Here is a 16,719-nt window from a genome sequence, read left to right as displayed (position 1 = left end):
GATCTGCGAGGCGTTACGATCTGTACTTCCCCCCGCCCGCGCCACCCTTCCCTTCTGTTCGAAAGAACCGCGCAGCGCAGCGCGTAGTTTGAACGACGACGCCGCGGTCGCGGAGCGATGTCGGTCGGTTTCAGGTTTCGCTTCATCGGACCACGCGCTCGATTTGAAACCAGGCCGTGACACCGTGATTTCAGTTAAAAAAGAGTGTCTTCTTTTGTGTGATCTTTTGAGGTCTTTTGTTGGGGCTTTCTGAACGGAGCGGGGGGCTTTTATCGCCCACTGTGAACTCGACGCGCGAGAACAGATTCGCGCGCGCGCAGGGACGAGGCGCGGACGCGGACGCGACGCATTCACGCGACTCGCGATCGCGATCATGACGCGAAACGAACCCGCGGAGGACGCCGGCGCGATCGCGACGACGACCGCGAGGGGAATCGCGTCCGACACGCAACGCGTCGGGCTGACCGCGAACGCGGCGAACGCGTCGGAGGCGCCCATCAGCGCGGAAGATCTCGCGACCGCGGCGGAGCTCTTCGGGTTGCGCCACGCTCAGGAGGCGCCCACGGGCGAGGGCGAGAGGGAGGCCGCGTCCGGGGTCGCGCACGCGCGCGCGGACGCGACGATCGAGACGGACACGCCGCCGTCGACGGAGGCGAACGCGCCCGCGCCCAAGGCGACGACGACGCGCGAGACGAGCGGGAAAGAAGGAGGAGAATTGGCCGCCACGAGCGCGTCGCTGGGGCACTCGTCCGGGGCGACGACCGCGAGCCTCGCGACGACGTCTGAGGCGACCGGGATCACGAACGCGACGAACGCGACGACGACGACGGGGGGCACCGCGCGAAGAGGAGGGCACGGGCGCGCGCATCCGGTCAAGTTCAAAGGTTGCTGCCTCGTCGACAATTGCGAAAACCCGCGGAAACAGATGCTCCAGAGAGCGCGAATGTACCTCACGTGCGCGGAGCACGCGCGCGCGAAGATGGTGATGTTCAAAGACGAAGAGTGCCGCGAGTGCCAGGCGTGCCGGACGTTCCATCCGCTGAGTGAATTCGACGGACTCAACAAGACGTGCGAGACGCGGCTGTCTCGGAAAAAGGTGAGATATCGCGCGCGGACGCAGTCGGGCGCGGTGTCTGGCGGGACCGTCGGTTCAGGGGGTATGCCGCCGCTCAGTGGCGCAGGGAGTGTGGGCGCGGGAGGAGGAGGAAACGCCGCGAAACGGCCGCGCGTCGGGGGTTACAACGACGGCGATCACACCGCGACGACGCCCGGCGCGGCACTCGCGGAATCGCCGCTGTACTGGCCGCCGTACGGCGGCGCCCCCGGCGGTCTGGGCACGTTCCCCGGGTCCGGTCCCCCGGTGTCCTCGGACGCGGCGTGGATCATCGCGGAGGCGTCCGCGGAGGCGTTCCGAGCGGCGGTGCAGCGATCGGTGGCGAACGCCATGGGCGCCGGCGCCGGCGGCGCCGGCGCCGCGCCGGGGTCAGTCGGCGGCGGAAACGGGTTACCCGGCGGCGCTCACGCGATGGGAGCGTTACCCGGCGGTGTTCACGGGTTACCCTGCATTCTCGGCGGCGCCCCGGCGACGGACGCGTTAGCGGGCATCCCGGGGGGGGCGCACGGCTCCGCGGTGATGAACTTGGAGTGGATGCGCGTGAATCAACTTTTAGGGATGGCGCAACAGTTCCAAGCGCAGCAAGGCGCGGAGGGGTCCAACGGGGTGTTTCCGCCCGCCCCGCCGGGTCCGGACGTGGGGTCGGGTGGGAACGGCAGCGCGGGCGCGCCGGGGTGCTGCGTCATGTGATCACCGGGGGCGGGGTTGGGAGTACGGCTGGCAGTCTAAAAAAGTTGTGGACTGCGGCGACGAAGATATTTTCTTTCTCCATGAGATGGCGGCGACGCCTTCGAGGGCGCCATCCGCGATGGTGCGCGCACCGAAGGGTTCAAACATCAGCGTCAAACGACGCTCGTGCGTAGCTGTAGTTCATTTTTCAAGCACAAGAGAAGAACGCCTCCCGAGTCGCCGACGACCCCGGGAAGAAAATAGGGCTACGTGTACTGAAAAACGACCGATCCCAGTCTACCCGTACGTGTACCAGTCGCGAGGCAGGCAAAGCGGCGTCCGGGCGCGGGCGAATCTTTAGTCGGCCGGTCATAACCGAGGGGCGCTCGTCAGTCGACCATGGCGCACGCGCCGCAGCGCCCCGTGCGGCTCGAGCCCGGCGCGGTGCTCTCGAACGGGCGGTACCGCGTCGGCGCGGAGATCAACCGCGGAGGGACCGCGGTCGTGTACGAGGGATTCGATAACGCGCTGAGCATGCGCGTCGCGCTCAAGGCGCGCGCGCGCGGCCGCTCGTCTTTCTCTCTCCGCCCCGTCCTCGCCTCGCGCCTCGCGTCGCACGCGACGCGCGAAAGAGAAAAAAAAGACGCCCTCCGACCCGCGCCCTCCTCCCTCCCTCCCTCCGCAGGTGATGAACGTGACGCCGGACGGGACGATCGCGGTCCCGCTCCCGGCGGTGAAGCGCGAGATCAAGTACGCGACGAAGCTCGGCGCGAGGGCGCCGAGGGCGGGCGAGGCGAACATCGTCCGCCTCCTGAACGTCGTCCAGGAGGGCGAGGCGAGGCTCGACGTTTGCCCTCTCTCGCCGTCTCTCGCCTCTTCCCCTCCCTCGCTCGCGCGACGACGTCCCTCCCTCCCTCGTCCGCGCCGCGTCGCTCACGCGCTCCTTCCGCCGCGTCCTCCCCGACCCTACGCCACGGCGATCTTGATCCTCGTCTGGGAACTCGTCGACGGCGTCGACGTCCTCGACCACCTCAACGCGCGCGGCGGCAGCCTGAGCGAGCGCGAAGCTCGAGGCTTGTTCCGCCAGCTGTGCCGCGGCGTCTCGCACATTCACGACCACGGCTTCTGCCACCGCGACATCAAGCCCGAGAACTGCATGATCGAGCGCAGCACGCACGCGCTGAAGATCATCGACTTCGGGCTGTCCAAGCACCTCGACAGCGCGAAGACGGTAGGGATCGGCACGCCCGACTACATGGCGCCCGAGATGCTCGCCGGCGCCGGCCGCGGCGCCGGCGGCGACCCGTCCTACGACCCCCAGGCCGTGGACGTGTGGGCGATGGGCGTGATGCTCTACCTCATGCTCACCGGAAGCTACCCCTTCGAGGACCCGAGTCGCCCGGGCGACCTCACCGCGACGCTGCGGCGCGTGAGAGAGGGGCGCGTGAACGCGATGCCGCGCGGGTGCGGCTCCGCGTGCGTGCGCGATTTGCTCGCGCGAATGATTCGCGCCGCGCCGGGGGAACGCGCGACGCTGCGGCAGGTCGCGTGCCATCCTTGGATGATGGAGATGGACGAGAAGGAGGAAGGCGTCGACGACGACGGGCGCGGGCGCGGGGCAGAGAACGCGCCCGCGGTCGCGAACGCCGCGGAGAGCGGCCGCCGCGGTCGCGGCGGCGGCGGCGGCGGCGGCGGGTTGCCCGGGTTCGCCGCTCGCGTCAAGCGGTTCATGAGCATGAAGTGAGGGCGACGCGGCGACGCGGCGACGCGACGCGCAGGGCGGGGTAGGGCATTCGACGACGAGGAGGACGAGGACGACGTGAAGAGCGATGCGCGAGCGTGAAGGCCTTCGGCGAATGACGACGACAACGACGACGACGACGTGAGAGCTCACTTAGAGGCGCACAGCTTGCGCGTTTTGATGAAGCCACTGCATCAGTTAGTCAGTGTGGTGCGTGCTGTATAGTTTCCCGGGGGGGAAGGCGCTCAGGCGGACGCGTTGACGCGACGGAGAGAGGCGCGGACGAGAGCGAGAGAGCGACGCGACGGAGAGAGGCGCGGACGAGAGCGAGAGAGCGACGCGACGTCGCGACTGACGAAAAAGATGCATGCATTCCGTCTCGATCGAACGCCGCGTTTTCCTACACTACTCGTAGACTGCCCGTAGACTACAGTACCCGTACCAGCTCCGCGCGAGCGGCGGCGCGTGCGAGTGTTTCAGCGCGGAGACGTGCTCGGGGGATCATTCATCTTACAATATACACAACTTAACGACCCTTCTTCGATTTTACTTTCATTTTGGCAGCAGCGTGCACCGCGGTGATGGCCCCTGTTTTTTTTGCCGTTGGCGCCAGATTGACGCACGTGACTTCTTTATACACGGCGAGGTAATCGTTACCCTGGGTATCGTTCACCCCGAGGAAGATTTTCTTTGTTTTCGCTTCATTTACGGCGCCTTTGACTTTATCCATGAACTCGTCCTTGAAGGCTTTCCTCGCCGCTATTTTGAAATCCTTGTTGTACTTTTTCACCGCCGTCGCCGCGTCCGCCGCTTCTTTCTCGTTCTGCTTTTCCTCCTTCTGGACATCCGCCGGTGTCTTCGCGACGTGCATGTCCGCAATCCCAACGGGTTCAACCGCAGACGTGCTCGCGACATTATCCGCGTGTCCGATCCACGTTTTCAGATTTGGGAATTTAAGCTCCTTACGCGGCCAAATGTGCACCAGAGTGATGTGCGGTTCCGCCGTGCCAACCACTGCCTCGGCGTCTTCTGAGGGGTCTTTCTTTTTCGCCGCGGCCAAGGCTGCGTTCAGTGCTTTGATCGAGAAGCCTTCAAAAGTGATGCGAATATCGAGTTTGTACTCGGGAACTCCCGCGTAGAAGTACTTGCCGAGGGCCATTTTTTTACTGTCCTTGCACTTTGTCTTGTCCGCCTCCTCGTATTCGAGGTCGACGAAATAAGGCGACGCGTCCGCGGACGTCGGGGCGAGATCCACTCCGACGGCGAAGGGCCAAAACATTTGGAAATGCGGGCCAACGCACGCGCCCAGCAACCACGGAATTTTTGCACATATCTCGGCGTGGAGTTTCAAAACTTTAAACGAGAGCCCGACTTGGATCGCCGCGGTTTGCTCTTTCGGGGTGCCGAAAGAGATTTGATCGTTGTGCCCGCTGAGGTGAATATGCGGCGGTTTCTTACTCAACGACATTCCATCCGCGGCGTCCGTGGATACGGTCCAAGGCCAACGGAATTCAAAGGCGATGTCGACGATCATCTCGCCCTCGTGATAGAAACTCCACGGGAGCAATATTTCGAAGTCCGCCGTGAATTTCAGTTCCATCATCTGTCCAAACCATTTAGAGTCGTGGCTGAAGATGTAACTAAGCTTTTTTCTCAATTGCGCACATTGCTCCATCATCAGGTAGCCGCCTTTGTACCCGTTTTGCGTCGATTTTGTCTTGAATCCGGGGAGATCGACGGATATGACGAATTCCAGGTGTTCGGTGAGCTTGATCGCCGAGACGTCCTTCATGTCGAGTTTGTCTATCACAGAGTTCTCCGTCACATCCTCGTCACCGCCGCCGAGGTTTGCGGAGACGTCGACCGCGGCGTCGCTGTTGCGAAGATCCTTCGTGATCCGCTTGACCTCGCCGAGCAGGTGCTCTTCCAATTCACCCAAGAAGGCGTCGTAGTTTTCATCGTCGTGAATCCCGAGCGTCGTCCCCAGGCCCGGCGGAAACGAGTCGTCGTCCGCGTCGAGACCGAGATGAGACATGAAGTGCGGAAGATAGCTGGGAAGAGAGGTGACTCCCTCTACAACGCTTTTCTTCCAGCTCTTTTTATTTCCGCTGGGTTTAGGCTGGTCGTTTACGGATTTTTCAATCTTACCATCCGCGTCGAAAACTTCACCAGCGGTGACCTTGGGATTGATTTTGGCCCACGTCTGAGTTAGTTTCTCACGAATCGATTTCCCGGGGGGCTTGTCCAAGTCCATCGTTTCGTCATCGTTGATTTTTGCCTGGAGGTCCGCGATCGACATCGCGAGAGCCTCTAACTCTTCCTCGGCCTTCTTGATCTTGTCCACTTGGTCCGCTTCATCATCGATCGCTTTGTCAGCGGCACTTCGCTTCGCAGTTCCCCCCGCGGAAGATTCCTGGGCAGTCTCCAACGCGTCCACCGCAGTTTTCTTCGCGGTAGAGAGAGGACCCAGAGCTTTCTTCAAGTTATCCAAGGCAGTCTTCTTCTTTGTCTGCTCTGCCTGAAGCTTCGTGAGCTCAGCTTTGTGATTTGCCAAGTCGACCAACTGCGATTCCCGCTCTTGCATTTCCGCCGCAGCTGCGTCTGCCTTGCCCTCCGCGTCTTTGCACGCCTTAGCCGCGACGTCTGTCTTGCACTCCGTTTCGACCACTTGTTGATCTTTATCGAATGCTTTATTCGCGGCCTTCAGTTTCTTGTCATTTTCTGGGTTCGGGCATTTTTCTGGGTTCGGATTACCCCTCTTGCGCTCCAAATAGCACGTGAAGGACCTGATCTTCGCCCATAACCATTCGACGCCCTCGAGGAAACCGTTGATAGTGAACGCGATAAGGTCCAACACCGGCGAGATCGCGGCGATGAACGCGTCGAATGCCATCGATGCGATGGACTTCAAGAGGCCGCTGGGTATCTCCAAAAGTTTCTCGGTCGGGCACGCATCCTTCGAGGCCGCCGTGTCCACATCGATTGGCGTCTTTCGGATACAAAGTCTGACGCCCAATCCCATCCCGGCTTTCACCTCCAGGGCGCGAAAGATTCGTTCTTCCTTTTTTCCGGCCACGGCATCCCATACTCACCGGACTTATACTCACCTTCATCGGCATCCCAAGTGGCACCATTTTCGTACCCCCACGCGAGATCGTTCTGGAGATCATCGGTCGAATCGTCGCAGTCCGCGAAAAACTTCCAACCGAGTCGCGCGGTCGGCATGGCTTCGTGTCTCTCCCGCGCTCTCACCGCGTCCTCGGACAAAGGCTCGTCTCTGATGTCCGAGCGTATGATCGAGCGGACGAGGTCCCAGTCGACGACTTCCGTGAACGCGGAACCGAGCGAAGCCTTTTCCGGCGCGTCAGGCCCCAAACGATCTTCGATCTCGGCGCCGTATTTCTGTTGCATGAGGCAGTCGACTTTCTTCTCGCGCGTGAACACGGCGTCGAATAGTTTTTTCCCGAGGTTCATCACGTTGTCCTTCATCTTCGACAGCTCCGCCAAGAGATTTTTCATCCCCGCCGCGGTGTTCATCATGGACGTCTTAAACACGTTCACGAACGAAAACGGCAGAGACGGGAGTCCCACTCCCAGAGTCGCGACGTCGCCGCCGGCGAACGCGAACTGAGCTCCGGGAGGGACGCCCTGAAAGAAGTGCCGCGCGATCCGCGCCTCGCGCGCGTCCAGCGAGTACAGCGGGTCGTTCGGCGTCGGCGTCGTCGGCGTCGCGCGCGCGTCCGGGTAGCGGTACGCGCTCGCGAGTGGGAACCGAAGCCCCCCGAGAGCGCTCGCGCTCGCGCTCGCGCTCGAACCGAGCGCCGCCGCCGCCGCCGCCGACGACGACGACGCCTCGCCGCGCGCGTGCGCGAGCTGCGTGACGCCAAAGGTGGCCGCCGCCGCGGCGACGGCGACGGTGGCGACGAAGAAGAGAGAGAATCGCAACTCGCGGAGACGGTCCGCGCCGCCGCCGCGGACGCCGCCGCCGCGCGCGGGCGTCAGCAGCAGCGCGTCCGCCGCGGACGCGTACCTGGGGATGCTCTGCGTGTGGCGTCGACGACGAGGCGACGTGGGGAACGAAGAGTGGACGGCGCGTGAACGGGCGGGCGAGAGACGGTGAACGAATGAAATGAAACGAAACGAAGTGATGGACGTTCGTCCGGTAGATCCGGCCGCGCGACGAGTAGACGCGAACCCTCCGATCGATCGCCGCGCCGCGTCGTCGCGTCGAGCGAGGGGACGACGAGTGAACGCGACCGCGATCGACGCGCTCGACGAGCGAGCGAGCGAGCGAGCCAACTCGCAGCGAGCGCGAGGTTCACGTCGCGGCGCGCACCGTGGTCGCGGGCATCGTCGAGGCGCTCTCCTACTCGCTCTCGACAGCGCGCGAGCGGGGGTAGGGTTGGAAAGAGCGTCTCCGACGGTCGTTCGGCCGGCGCGGAAAACGTCTTCTCTCGCGGGACGCGACGTGGTCGTGCTCGCGCGCGCGGAGTTTGCGTTCGTTCGCGAGAGGTGGACTTCAGATCACCGGTCGACGCGCGCGAGCGCGAGCGCGACGCGTGCGGCGCGCGTCCGAGAATCGTCCCTTGAACGTCAGTTGTAACCTCGTGGTGTGTTACCTCCGAAAATCGAAAGGTCGCGGTCGGGCGGTCGCGCACCTCGGTCGCGCTCGCGGTCTACAACTACTGTACGTGACAACGTTGTACCGAAGGTACCTTCGTACGAAATATCCCCCGTGCCGCCCGAGTTGCAGATTTACGCCGGTCTACGGGCAATTAGTCAGAGACGGCCTAAAGTACGTACGTGAAACTCAAGTCGAACGCGTCATCACCCGCGTCCTCCGCGTCACTGGGAGAGGCGCGACGAGGCGGAGGCGGTCGCCCGCGCGAAGGGATGGCGCGCCTCGCGGTGATCCCCGCGCTGTTCTTCGTTCTCCTCGCCGCGGCGACGACCGGTGCGTCGCGCTCGCGCGTCCCCGCTCGCGCGACCCCCTCGCGTTCGCGCGCGACGAGAATAACACGTCACCGCGATGAGAGGACGCCTTCCCCCGCTGAGGCTTCGCGCTCCCCCCCGTCCCTCCCTCGTCACCTGCCTCCCGTCGCTTCCGCAGGCGGCGCCGGCGCGCGCGACGCCGATTCCTACGGCATCCGCGACGCGCTCGCGTTCCATCCGGAGGCGAACGCGACGTCGCCGTCGCCCGCGGCCTCCCGCGACGACGCCGCCTCGTCGTCGAGGGACGGAGGAAATGATACGGACGACGATCTCGACGCGGTCGACGTCCCGTCGCGCCGCGCGCTCGCGGCGACGCCGACGAACACCCTCCCGATCGACCCCTCCGGCACGCGCGCCCCAGGCTCGGTGGCGCTCCCGGCGTCGTGGGACCACCGAACCGTGGACGCGTCGTCGTGCGACGGCTTCCTGCACGTGGAGCTATGGGACACCGAGCGCGTGGACGTCGCCACGGGCGAGTACACGCCCATGCCGCGCAAAGCGCACCCGCTGCTCGCGGTGCGGTACGGCGCGGACGCGGCGCCGACGTGGGACGCGGCGTCGCGCGTCTGGAAATTCGACGCGTCCGCGAACACGGACGCGGACGAGCACGGGTTCGAGCACAACCGCGCGTACATGCACGTGTCGATCGACTTGCGAACGTGCGCGACGAAGTGCTCGCAGCACGGTAACTGGGACGGCGGCGCGTGCGCCGCGGCGTGCGTCGCGGACCCGCTGAAATCGAGCTTGTTCCACATAGGCGTGTACAACTTCAATGGGTGGGCGACGCGGACGCTGCGGTACGATCTGAAGGCGGCGTGCGTCGCGTCGACGCAGCCGCCGTGCCCGCGGCCGCTCGGCGCGGCGGGGGGGTATTGCGGCTCGACGATGGCGTGGAGTCGCGGGACGTGCGGGTGGGTGAACGGCGATTCCGGGCGCGTCACGCCCAAGGACGCGGGCTCGAACCGCGACGACACGGCGGACGACTACGGCGCGTGCGCGTGTAACGATGGGTACGGGAACGTCGGGTGCGAGAGCGCGGTGACGACGCTGAGGTGAGACTGCTTCCCATACGACCCCGTTCGCGTGGTGCACGCCGTTCCTTAAGGACTTTTCCCGTCGTCACTCTTCACCCGCGCTTCCCTTTCAACGTTTGACCGGTAAGACGTTCGACTGACCGATCGCTTCACCCACACAGGCACGGCGCGACGCGAATCGGGAGCGCGGATCGATCGGAGTGGGCGCTGTACACGGTCGACGTCGGCGCGTCGTCGTCCTCGCTCGTCGTCGAGATGACGCGCTCGTCCGGGGACCCGGTGATGTTCGTGAAGCCCGCGGGGGAGTTTGGCGAGACGCCGAGCATCGACGACTTTGAGCTGCACGCGGACGTGGACGGGTTCCGGTCTCGCGAGAATTTTCACTACAAAAGAATCGCGCTCACGACGGGGACGTACTACGTCGGCGTGTACGACAACGATCTGTACGTGCAGGAGACGGCGAACTTCGTCGTGCGCGCGTGGTGGTCCGCGCCGACGCTCGGGCCGCTTTTGTGCCCCGCGAACTGCGACTCGCCGAGAGGAGGCACGTGCGTCGAGTCGGGCGCGACGAGCGACCGACTGGGCGAGTGTCGCTGCGCGGAGAGACGCGGCGGCGAGCACTGCCGAGGCGAGGTGCGTTCTATACACTGGTCCCCATACGACCCCGTTGGCGTTGTGAACGCCGATCCTTAAGGACTTTTGCCGGCGTGTCTCTCCTCCCACCCCTCGCTTTCGATCACCGCCCTCGACACCTTTCAACTCCGCTTCTGACGCCGTTGAACTCCACCTCGACATTCGCTTGTATGGAACGACCCTGAAGCTCGTCTCCGCGGGGTTCGGGTACGTCGTCTCCGGGAAGATCGCGGAAGGGAAGTGGTTGTACTTGCAGTTCGAAGTGTCCGCGGAGCAAGCGCGCGCGTCGATGCGCGTCGTCTTCACGAAGAAGGGGGGGCATCCGACGTTGCAGATGAAGAAGGGCGACTTCCCCACGTTTCTCTCCGCGGACGTCGTCATCTCGCAGACGCAGTTTCTCCCGGAGCAGACGACGTTCACGATCCGCCCGCGGTACCTTTCCGAAGGGACGCACTACCTCGGCGTGTTCAACATGGGATACTACGCGGACGGCACGTGCGAGTTCGTCATCGAGCTCGTCACCGACGCGGATGAGTGGTCGTGGATGCCGCCGCGGCTCTTGACGATCGCGATCGTCGTCGTGCTGATCCTCGCCGCGTGCTTACTCCTCGCCGTGTGCAAGCGCTGCGTGGAGAGGAACCGCGAGCGCGAGCGCAGAGGAGAGGCGGTCACGATGTTTGGGTTTCCGAGGACGATGGCGGAGCTCGCGCGCGCGGGGTTGCTCGGCGGACACGTCGCGCCCGCGGGGTGTCCTCGGGAGGTGATCGACGCGATTCCGTCGTTCAAGTACTCCCCGGAGACGTTCGCGGACGTCTCGGGGGGGAAAGAGGACGCGATATGTTCCGTGTGCATCGATCCGTTCGAGGAAGGGGACGAAGTCCGAGCGCTCCCGATGTGCGAGCACGCGTTTCACAAGGAGTGCATCGACGAGTGGTTGTCGCAGAACACGACGTGCCCCAACTGCCGCGCGTCGTTGCCGTTGCCGGAAGTCGAAGGCGGCGGCGGCGGCGGAGACGGCGACGGAGACGGCGGAGACGATGGCGCGGCGTCGCCGCGGCCGGTGACGCCGAGGGACATCGAACTCGGCGCCGTCGCCGGCGAGGGAGTCCCAGGAGAGGTCGAGACGCGGTCGACGCCCCCGGGCGCCGCGCCGCCGGCGAACGAAGACCGACGACGGTTAAATCCGTTCGCAGAGCCGCCGACGGCGCCGCCGGCGCGGCTCGCGACGAACCCGTTCGGGAACCGCGCGCTCGAGCCGCCGCCGGCGTCGCGGCATCCGGACGCGCCGAGGCGCGCGCGAGGGACGAACCCGTTTTCGTCGCCGGGCTCGAGAGGGGGGACGCCGCCGGGGGGGTCGGGGCGCGTGCACCCGTCGCCCTAAACCCTAACCTGCCGCGATGATGCGTTTTTATTCTTTCGGAGTTATGTTCGTACTGTATTTATATACGTTGTACGCTAGTTAGCCAGCTTTGTTGAAACACTTATCTCATAAATTAAGTCACGCGTGATGAGAACGCACGCGCGCAAATCACCGTCGGTTGTGCCCGCCCGCGCCCGCGGCGGCCGCGAGCTCCGCGGGCATCGTCCCGATCGCGTGCGCCGCCTGCGTGAGCGCGTGGTACTTCGACGTGACCGCGACGCGCTTCGCCTCCGCGTCCGGGTGCTCCTGAAGCAACACCCCCGCCGTCGCGGGGTCGTACAACGTCTGAATCAAGTACTGCTGCAACCCTCGCTGCACGCTGTTCACGAGAAAGTGCATCACCGCCTTCGGGACGGTGTCCGCGAGAACGCCGCGCGAGATGGAAAAGTACGACCCGAGGAGGATGCGCGTGACGAGCACCTGGAGGAGCTCCTCGTTCGTCTGCGGCTCGCTCGCTTGGATCTTCCCCGGGGGTTCTTTCAGAGACACGACGCCGTCTTCGTGCGAGTAGAGCTTCCCTCCCGGCGGGCTCGCCGTCGCAGTCGCCGTCGCGCCGTCCTCCTTTTTCAGCGCGCTCGTCGTCGTCTTCGCGAGCTTCTTCGAGCGGCCGTTGACGTCGCGAAGCGCCGCGCGGCGTCCGTTACCGTTACCGTTACTGTTACCGTTACCGTTCCCGCCGCCGCGCGTGTTCACGCCGTCGCCGCCTCCGTTTTCCTCCTCCTCGTCGCTGTCAAACTCGCCCTCGAACGCGTCGCCGCCTCGTCGCGCCCTCAGCTCTCTCTGCGCGAGCCGCATCGCGACGGAGCCGCCGACAAAGTCCGGGTGCGTCGTGTTGATGTGCGCGAGCTGGCAGTCCACGAGGCTCCCGATCATCGCCTCGGCGGGGTCCAGCCCTTCGCTCAGAAACTCCCGCGTCGCCGTCTCGATCGCCGACGCCAGCCTCGGATACCTCGACAGCTGGTGCGTCTTCAACAGCGCGCTCGAGATTCGGTTCAGCTCGTCGTGCACGATCCGCGCCGCTTTCAGACACGGGTCGTTCATCTTCTTGATCGCCTGCTTCACGAGCACCTCGAACGGCTCCTCCGGGAGGAGCAACGTCCCGCGCGTGCCGGCGGCGTTTTGAATCGCCGTTCGAATGTCCTCCTCGCTCATCGCCTCCGTGGGGTCCAAGCTCTGGAGCCCTCGCACGAAGATGTCCTGCAGGACGTAGTGGATCCGAGCCCCGCCCTCGAGGTTGTGCGTGTTCAGGTCGTCGTTCCGGCCCGCGACGCACTTCACGAACGACGCGCTGAGGGCCATTCCGTACGAAGCGACGTCGGGGTGGAGTTCAAAGGCGTCAGCTGAAGTTGAAAGGCGTCGATATCGGGGATTGAAAGCGAGGGACCCTGGGCGGAGAGATGCGCCGGGCAAAGTCCTTAAGAAACAGCGTCCACCACGCGAACGCGGTCGTATGGGAACCAGTGTATGGAACGCACCTGAACGCGTGCAGCTTCTCGAGCACGAAGCTCGACTGCAGCCCGGGATCGTCCGGCCGCCCTTCGCCGAGCTCTTTCATCTCCCTCGCCGCCGCCTCCCTGCGCTTCGACACCTTCTCCGCGAGCGTGGGCAGCACGTCCGCTATGTGGTCGCCCAGGATGCGCGACACCGTCCACCCGAGCGCCTCGACGCCGCACTTGTGCTGTACCTCCGCGTACGCGGGATGATGCCGGAAGAATTCATTCTCCGCCGCGCGCGCCTCGCGGATGCTTCGTCGCTGCGCGATGTCTTGCTGGCACCGGTTCACGACGCCGATGTACCCCAACCGCAGCGGCACGACCTCGTTGCTGAGATACGCGCACGCGTCCGTGCCGCGGTCCATGATGTCGAGCTTGGTGATGACGCCGATGGTGCGTTTGCCGTCGGGGTCGACGGCGCGCGACAGCGTGAGCGCGTCTGAGGGTCGTTCCGTACGGGGCGACGTCGGGGTGGAGTTGAAAGGCGTCAGATGGAGTTGAAAGGCGTCGAGGTGTGTCGGGATTGAAAGCGGGAGACCCTGGGCGGAGAGATGCGCCGGGAAAAGTCCTTAAGAAACGGCGTTCACCGCGCCGACGCGGCCGTATGGGGACCAGTGCACAGAACGCGCCTGAATTCGCGAGGTCCGAATTCGCGGGCGACACCGCGAGTATGAGGCACGAATCGCGCTTGATGTACGACAGGATCATGTTGCGGATCTGCTTCTCGATGTCCGCGGGCTGGTCCCCCACGGGCACGCGCGTCACCCCGGGAAGGTCCACCAGCGTCATGGTGAGGACGTGCGGCGAGTTGATCTTGAGTCGAATCTGCTTGTCGCTGACGCCCTTGTTGGATCCCACGCCGCGGTTCGTCTCGCACTCGATCTCTTCCCTGATCGCCTCAAAGTCCGTGAAGATCTCCCCTGGGCGGTGCAGGAACTCGCCCCACTCCGCGGGCGGGCCGTGGCCGCCGTGGTGCGCCGCCGCGTGCGCGTGATGCGCGCCGTACGGCGTGTGCACGAGCTGTAAGACGAGCGGACGCCGCGTGCAAATGTCGGGTCCGCGCGGGAGGAAATCGCGCCCCACGAGCGCCTCGAGCACGGAGCTCTTCCCCGAACTCTGCGACCCGACGACGGCGATCTGCGGGAGCTCCAAGTCCGCGATGCCGCCCTTGGCGTGCGCGGAGGATTGGTCCACGACGCCGGCTTGCGAGAAGATGTCTTGGAGACGATTGATGAGCGGCACGAGGCCGTCGCCGAGGGTGTGCGCGTGCTGCGCGGGGCCCGGCATGGCGACGCGCTGGGGGTCTGGGGGGGGTGGCGAGGGGTGCGTTCGCGGTGGGGTGCCTTCGCGCGCGCGTGTGCGGGCGGGCGGGCGGGCGGGCGGGCGTCGCGCGCGTGGCAATGCCGACGCGCGTGTCGTAGCTTTCGTCCCCCCGTCGCGTTTTTTTTCCGCGACAGCTGTGATTCGGATCCTGTGCTGTGGCCAAGTTTCGGATCCCGAATTTAAAGCAGGTTATGGGTTTGAACCGCTCGTCCAACAGCTCCGCGCCGGTCCTCTCGACGCGCCACACCGACACACGTACACATACACACCGACGACGCACCACGCGCGCGCGCGCCATGGGTCTCATGAGCATCGTCGGCAAGGTCGTCAAGTTCGCGGAAGACCACGCGGTGCGCCGCGCGTCTCGAACGTTTCTCCTCGAGCGGCGTCGATCGATCCGATCGATCGCGCGCGCCCGCCCCCGCTCTCGTCTCGCCCGCGAGATCTGAACCCTCCTCCTCCTCCTCCCCCTCCTCCTCCTCGCTCGCCTCCGCCCCCGCAGGATTACTTCCACTACGCGATGATCCCCGCGATCATCATCGTCGGCATGCACACGACCCCGCGCCCGGGTCTCGCCGCGCTCCTCACCCCGGTCTGAGAAGACGAGACCACCGCGACGGGCGAGAGGGGAGGAAAGTAGGGTTAGTAGAATCGATCGAATATTAGAGCGGATCGGCTCGGATCTGTTAGAGCATGAAGCGGGAGAGCTCGGAGAAGAAACAGGAGAAGAAGACGAAAGAACCGAAGAAGCTCGCGTCGTCGTCGTCGGAGAAGAAGACGAAGAAGCCGCCGGGTTTGAGCAAGTCCCCGAAGGTGTTCCACGCGAAGCAAGCGCTGAAGAAGAAGCTCGCGCTCGTCGAGCAGTACAAGGTGCGTTCTGTAGCCTACGAACGTTTTTCACCCGTCCCTCGGTTTCGACACTTGATCGCGTGGGCCCCTTTCAACTGACCGATGAAGTATTTTTGTATGGAACGACCCCACCCCAGGCGCTCAAGGCGAAAGGCGCGGTGGACGAATTTCTCTCCAAACGTCGGAAGAAGCTTCTTCACAAGGATCATAGGCTCCTCCCGCGCGCGCGCAACGAAGCGACGGGGGGTCCCGCGCGGGCGGCGAAGCGACGGTGACGCGGACGAGCGAAGGGATCACCTCCCCCGGTGCAGGGGTGGGACCGCGCATGACGTCAGCGTCGGCGGCGTTCGCGTTCGCGTTCGCGTTCGCGCGCGCGCTGCGGCTCTGGATCCCCGCGTTGGCGTCTCTCCTCTTCGCGTCTGTCGCTGGCGTTATGGTCACACTGGTTCCCATACGACCGCGTTCGCGTGGTGAACGCCGATCCTTAAGGACTTTCTCGACTTTCTCTCCCGGCGTGTGCGCGACGATTCGATCCAAGCTCGAGCTCGGGGACAAAGACGGCGACGCGGGATCGCGCGTGGTATCTCGAAACGCACGACGCGAAACGCACAACAACACGGGGGAAGATGGAACGATGATCGTCGCGCACGTGGACGGGAGCGTCGAGCCGAAGAGGTTTCCCCCCGTCGCCGGCGTCGGCGTATACTACCGGTGCGTTCTATCTCACACTGGTCCCCATACGACCGCGTCGGCGTGGTGAACGCCGATCCTTAAGGACTTTTCCCGGCGGTTTTTTCCGCCCACACCTCGCTTTCAATCCCCGCCCTCGATGCCTTTCAAATCCAACTGACGCCTTTCAACTCCACCCCAGCCCCGGCGACGCGCTCAACTACGCCGCGCGCGCGCCGCTCGCGGAGGACAACAACGCGACCGAGCTCCTCGCCGTGTTCGTCGCGCTCGTCCGCCACCCGCGCCGGTCGCCGATCACGATACGCACGGACTCGAGGGCGACGCTCGACGTCCTCGAGCGGCTGGCGCGCGGCGACGGGTTGCGCGCGTTCAAGTTCAAGGGTGCGCGCGGCGCCGCGTCGTGCCGCGCGACGTTGTTTTGGCTGCGCGCGGTGTTGTTTTGGCGCGAGGCTGCGACGGCGGTTCGGAAGGTGAAGGCGCACGCGGCGGCGACGCCGGACAACGCGACCGCGGACGCGCTCGCGCGCGTGGGCGCGAACGCGTCGGCGAAGCGCGTCGTGCCGTACGCGCCGACGGGCGGGGGATTTTTTCGTCTCGGCGGCGGCGGCGGCGGCGGCGGCGGCGGCGGCGCGCGGAGGTATGAGGTCGCGTTGTTTTTCGAGATCGCGAGGTTTCTCTCCGGCGCGCGCGGCGAAGGCAACGGCGCGCTGGAGGATATAGTGGACTCGTAGAAGACCACCTTCGTACGACGAACGCGTAAC

At 64.9% G+C, this 16,719-nt stretch overlaps 9 protein-coding genes across 9 annotated transcripts; 6 read left to right on the top strand and 3 right to left on the bottom strand.

Moving 5' to 3' along the window:
• The first annotated feature begins 320 nt into the window (after window positions 1-320).
• On the top strand, window positions 321-2,014 carry MICPUCDRAFT_52944 (uncharacterized protein). The gene has a single exon (XM_003063328.1). It carries the CDS (start codon window positions 374-376, stop codon window positions 1,802-1,804), a length of 1,431 nt encoding a protein of 476 aa, XP_003063374.1. The 5' UTR covers window positions 321-373; the 3' UTR covers window positions 1,805-2,014.
• A 751-nt stretch (window positions 2,015-2,765) lies between these two features.
• MICPUCDRAFT_8139 (uncharacterized protein) lies at window positions 2,766-3,215 on the top strand (the record flags this gene model as incomplete). The annotated part of the gene is made up of 1 exon (XM_003063327.1): window positions 2,766-3,215. A coding segment is annotated over one exon (450 nt), but the record flags the coding sequence as incomplete, so codon positions are not given.
• Window positions 3,216-4,010: 795 nt separating this feature from the next.
• MICPUCDRAFT_63679 (uncharacterized protein) lies at window positions 4,011-5,559 on the bottom strand (the record flags this gene model as incomplete). Its single annotated transcript, XM_003063121.1, has 1 exon — window positions 4,011-5,559. One exon carries the CDS (start codon window positions 5,557-5,559, stop codon window positions 4,051-4,053), a length of 1,509 nt encoding a protein of 502 aa, XP_003063167.1. The 3' UTR covers window positions 4,011-4,050.
• Window positions 5,560-6,296: 737 nt separating this feature from the next.
• MICPUCDRAFT_63677 (uncharacterized protein) lies at window positions 6,297-7,064 on the bottom strand (the record flags this gene model as incomplete). Its single annotated transcript, XM_003063120.1, has 1 exon — window positions 6,297-7,064. One exon carries the CDS (start codon window positions 7,062-7,064, stop codon window positions 6,555-6,557), a length of 510 nt encoding a protein of 169 aa, XP_003063166.1. The 3' UTR covers window positions 6,297-6,554.
• A 1,317-nt stretch (window positions 7,065-8,381) lies between these two features.
• On the top strand, window positions 8,382-10,880 carry MICPUCDRAFT_48778 (uncharacterized protein; the record flags this gene model as incomplete). The annotated part of the gene is made up of 4 exons (XM_003063326.1): window positions 8,382-8,478; window positions 8,635-9,568; window positions 9,712-10,183; window positions 10,371-10,880. Coding segments are annotated over exons 1-4 (1,977 nt in total), but the record flags the coding sequence as incomplete, so codon positions are not given.
• MICPUCDRAFT_36262 (uncharacterized protein) lies at window positions 10,869-11,681 on the top strand. The gene has a single exon (XM_003063325.1). The coding sequence runs from the start codon at window positions 10,878-10,880 to the stop codon at window positions 11,562-11,564; it is 687 nt and encodes a 228-aa protein (XP_003063371.1). The 5' UTR covers window positions 10,869-10,877; the 3' UTR covers window positions 11,565-11,681.
• Window positions 11,682-11,711: 30 nt separating this feature from the next.
• Window positions 11,712-14,437, bottom strand: MICPUCDRAFT_36259 (uncharacterized protein; the record flags this gene model as incomplete). The annotated part of the gene is made up of 4 exons (XM_003063119.1): window positions 14,294-14,437; window positions 13,717-14,263; window positions 13,079-13,535; window positions 11,712-12,891 (listed from the first exon to the last, which is right to left on the bottom strand). Exons 1-4 carry the CDS (start codon window positions 14,381-14,383, stop codon window positions 11,712-11,714), a joined length of 2,274 nt encoding a protein of 757 aa, XP_003063165.1. The 5' UTR covers window positions 14,384-14,437.
• A 236-nt stretch (window positions 14,438-14,673) lies between these two features.
• MICPUCDRAFT_52939 (uncharacterized protein) lies at window positions 14,674-15,775 on the top strand. Its single transcript, XM_003063324.1, has 3 exons — window positions 14,674-14,769; window positions 14,922-15,289; window positions 15,406-15,775. The coding sequence occupies exons 1-2, from the start codon at window positions 14,716-14,718 to the stop codon at window positions 15,015-15,017; spliced, it is 150 nt and encodes a 49-aa protein (XP_003063370.1). The 5' UTR covers window positions 14,674-14,715; the 3' UTR covers window positions 15,018-15,289; window positions 15,406-15,775.
• Window positions 15,776-15,902: 127 nt separating this feature from the next.
• MICPUCDRAFT_42636 (uncharacterized protein) lies at window positions 15,903-16,689 on the top strand (the record flags this gene model as incomplete). Its single annotated transcript, XM_003063323.1, has 2 exons — window positions 15,903-15,979; window positions 16,140-16,689. The coding sequence occupies 2 exons, from the start codon at window positions 15,903-15,905 to the stop codon at window positions 16,687-16,689; spliced, it is 627 nt and encodes a 208-aa protein (XP_003063369.1).
• Window positions 16,690-16,719: the final 30 nt, after the last annotated feature.

The sequence above is a fragment of the Micromonas pusilla genome (genome assembly GCF_000151265.4).
Source record: "Micromonas pusilla CCMP1545 genomic scaffold MICPUCscaffold_14, whole genome shotgun sequence".
In the NCBI taxonomy this organism is placed as follows: Eukaryota; Viridiplantae; Chlorophyta; class Mamiellophyceae; order Mamiellales; family Mamiellaceae; genus Micromonas; species Micromonas pusilla.
This window is presented reverse-complemented; position numbering and strand designations above follow the sequence as displayed.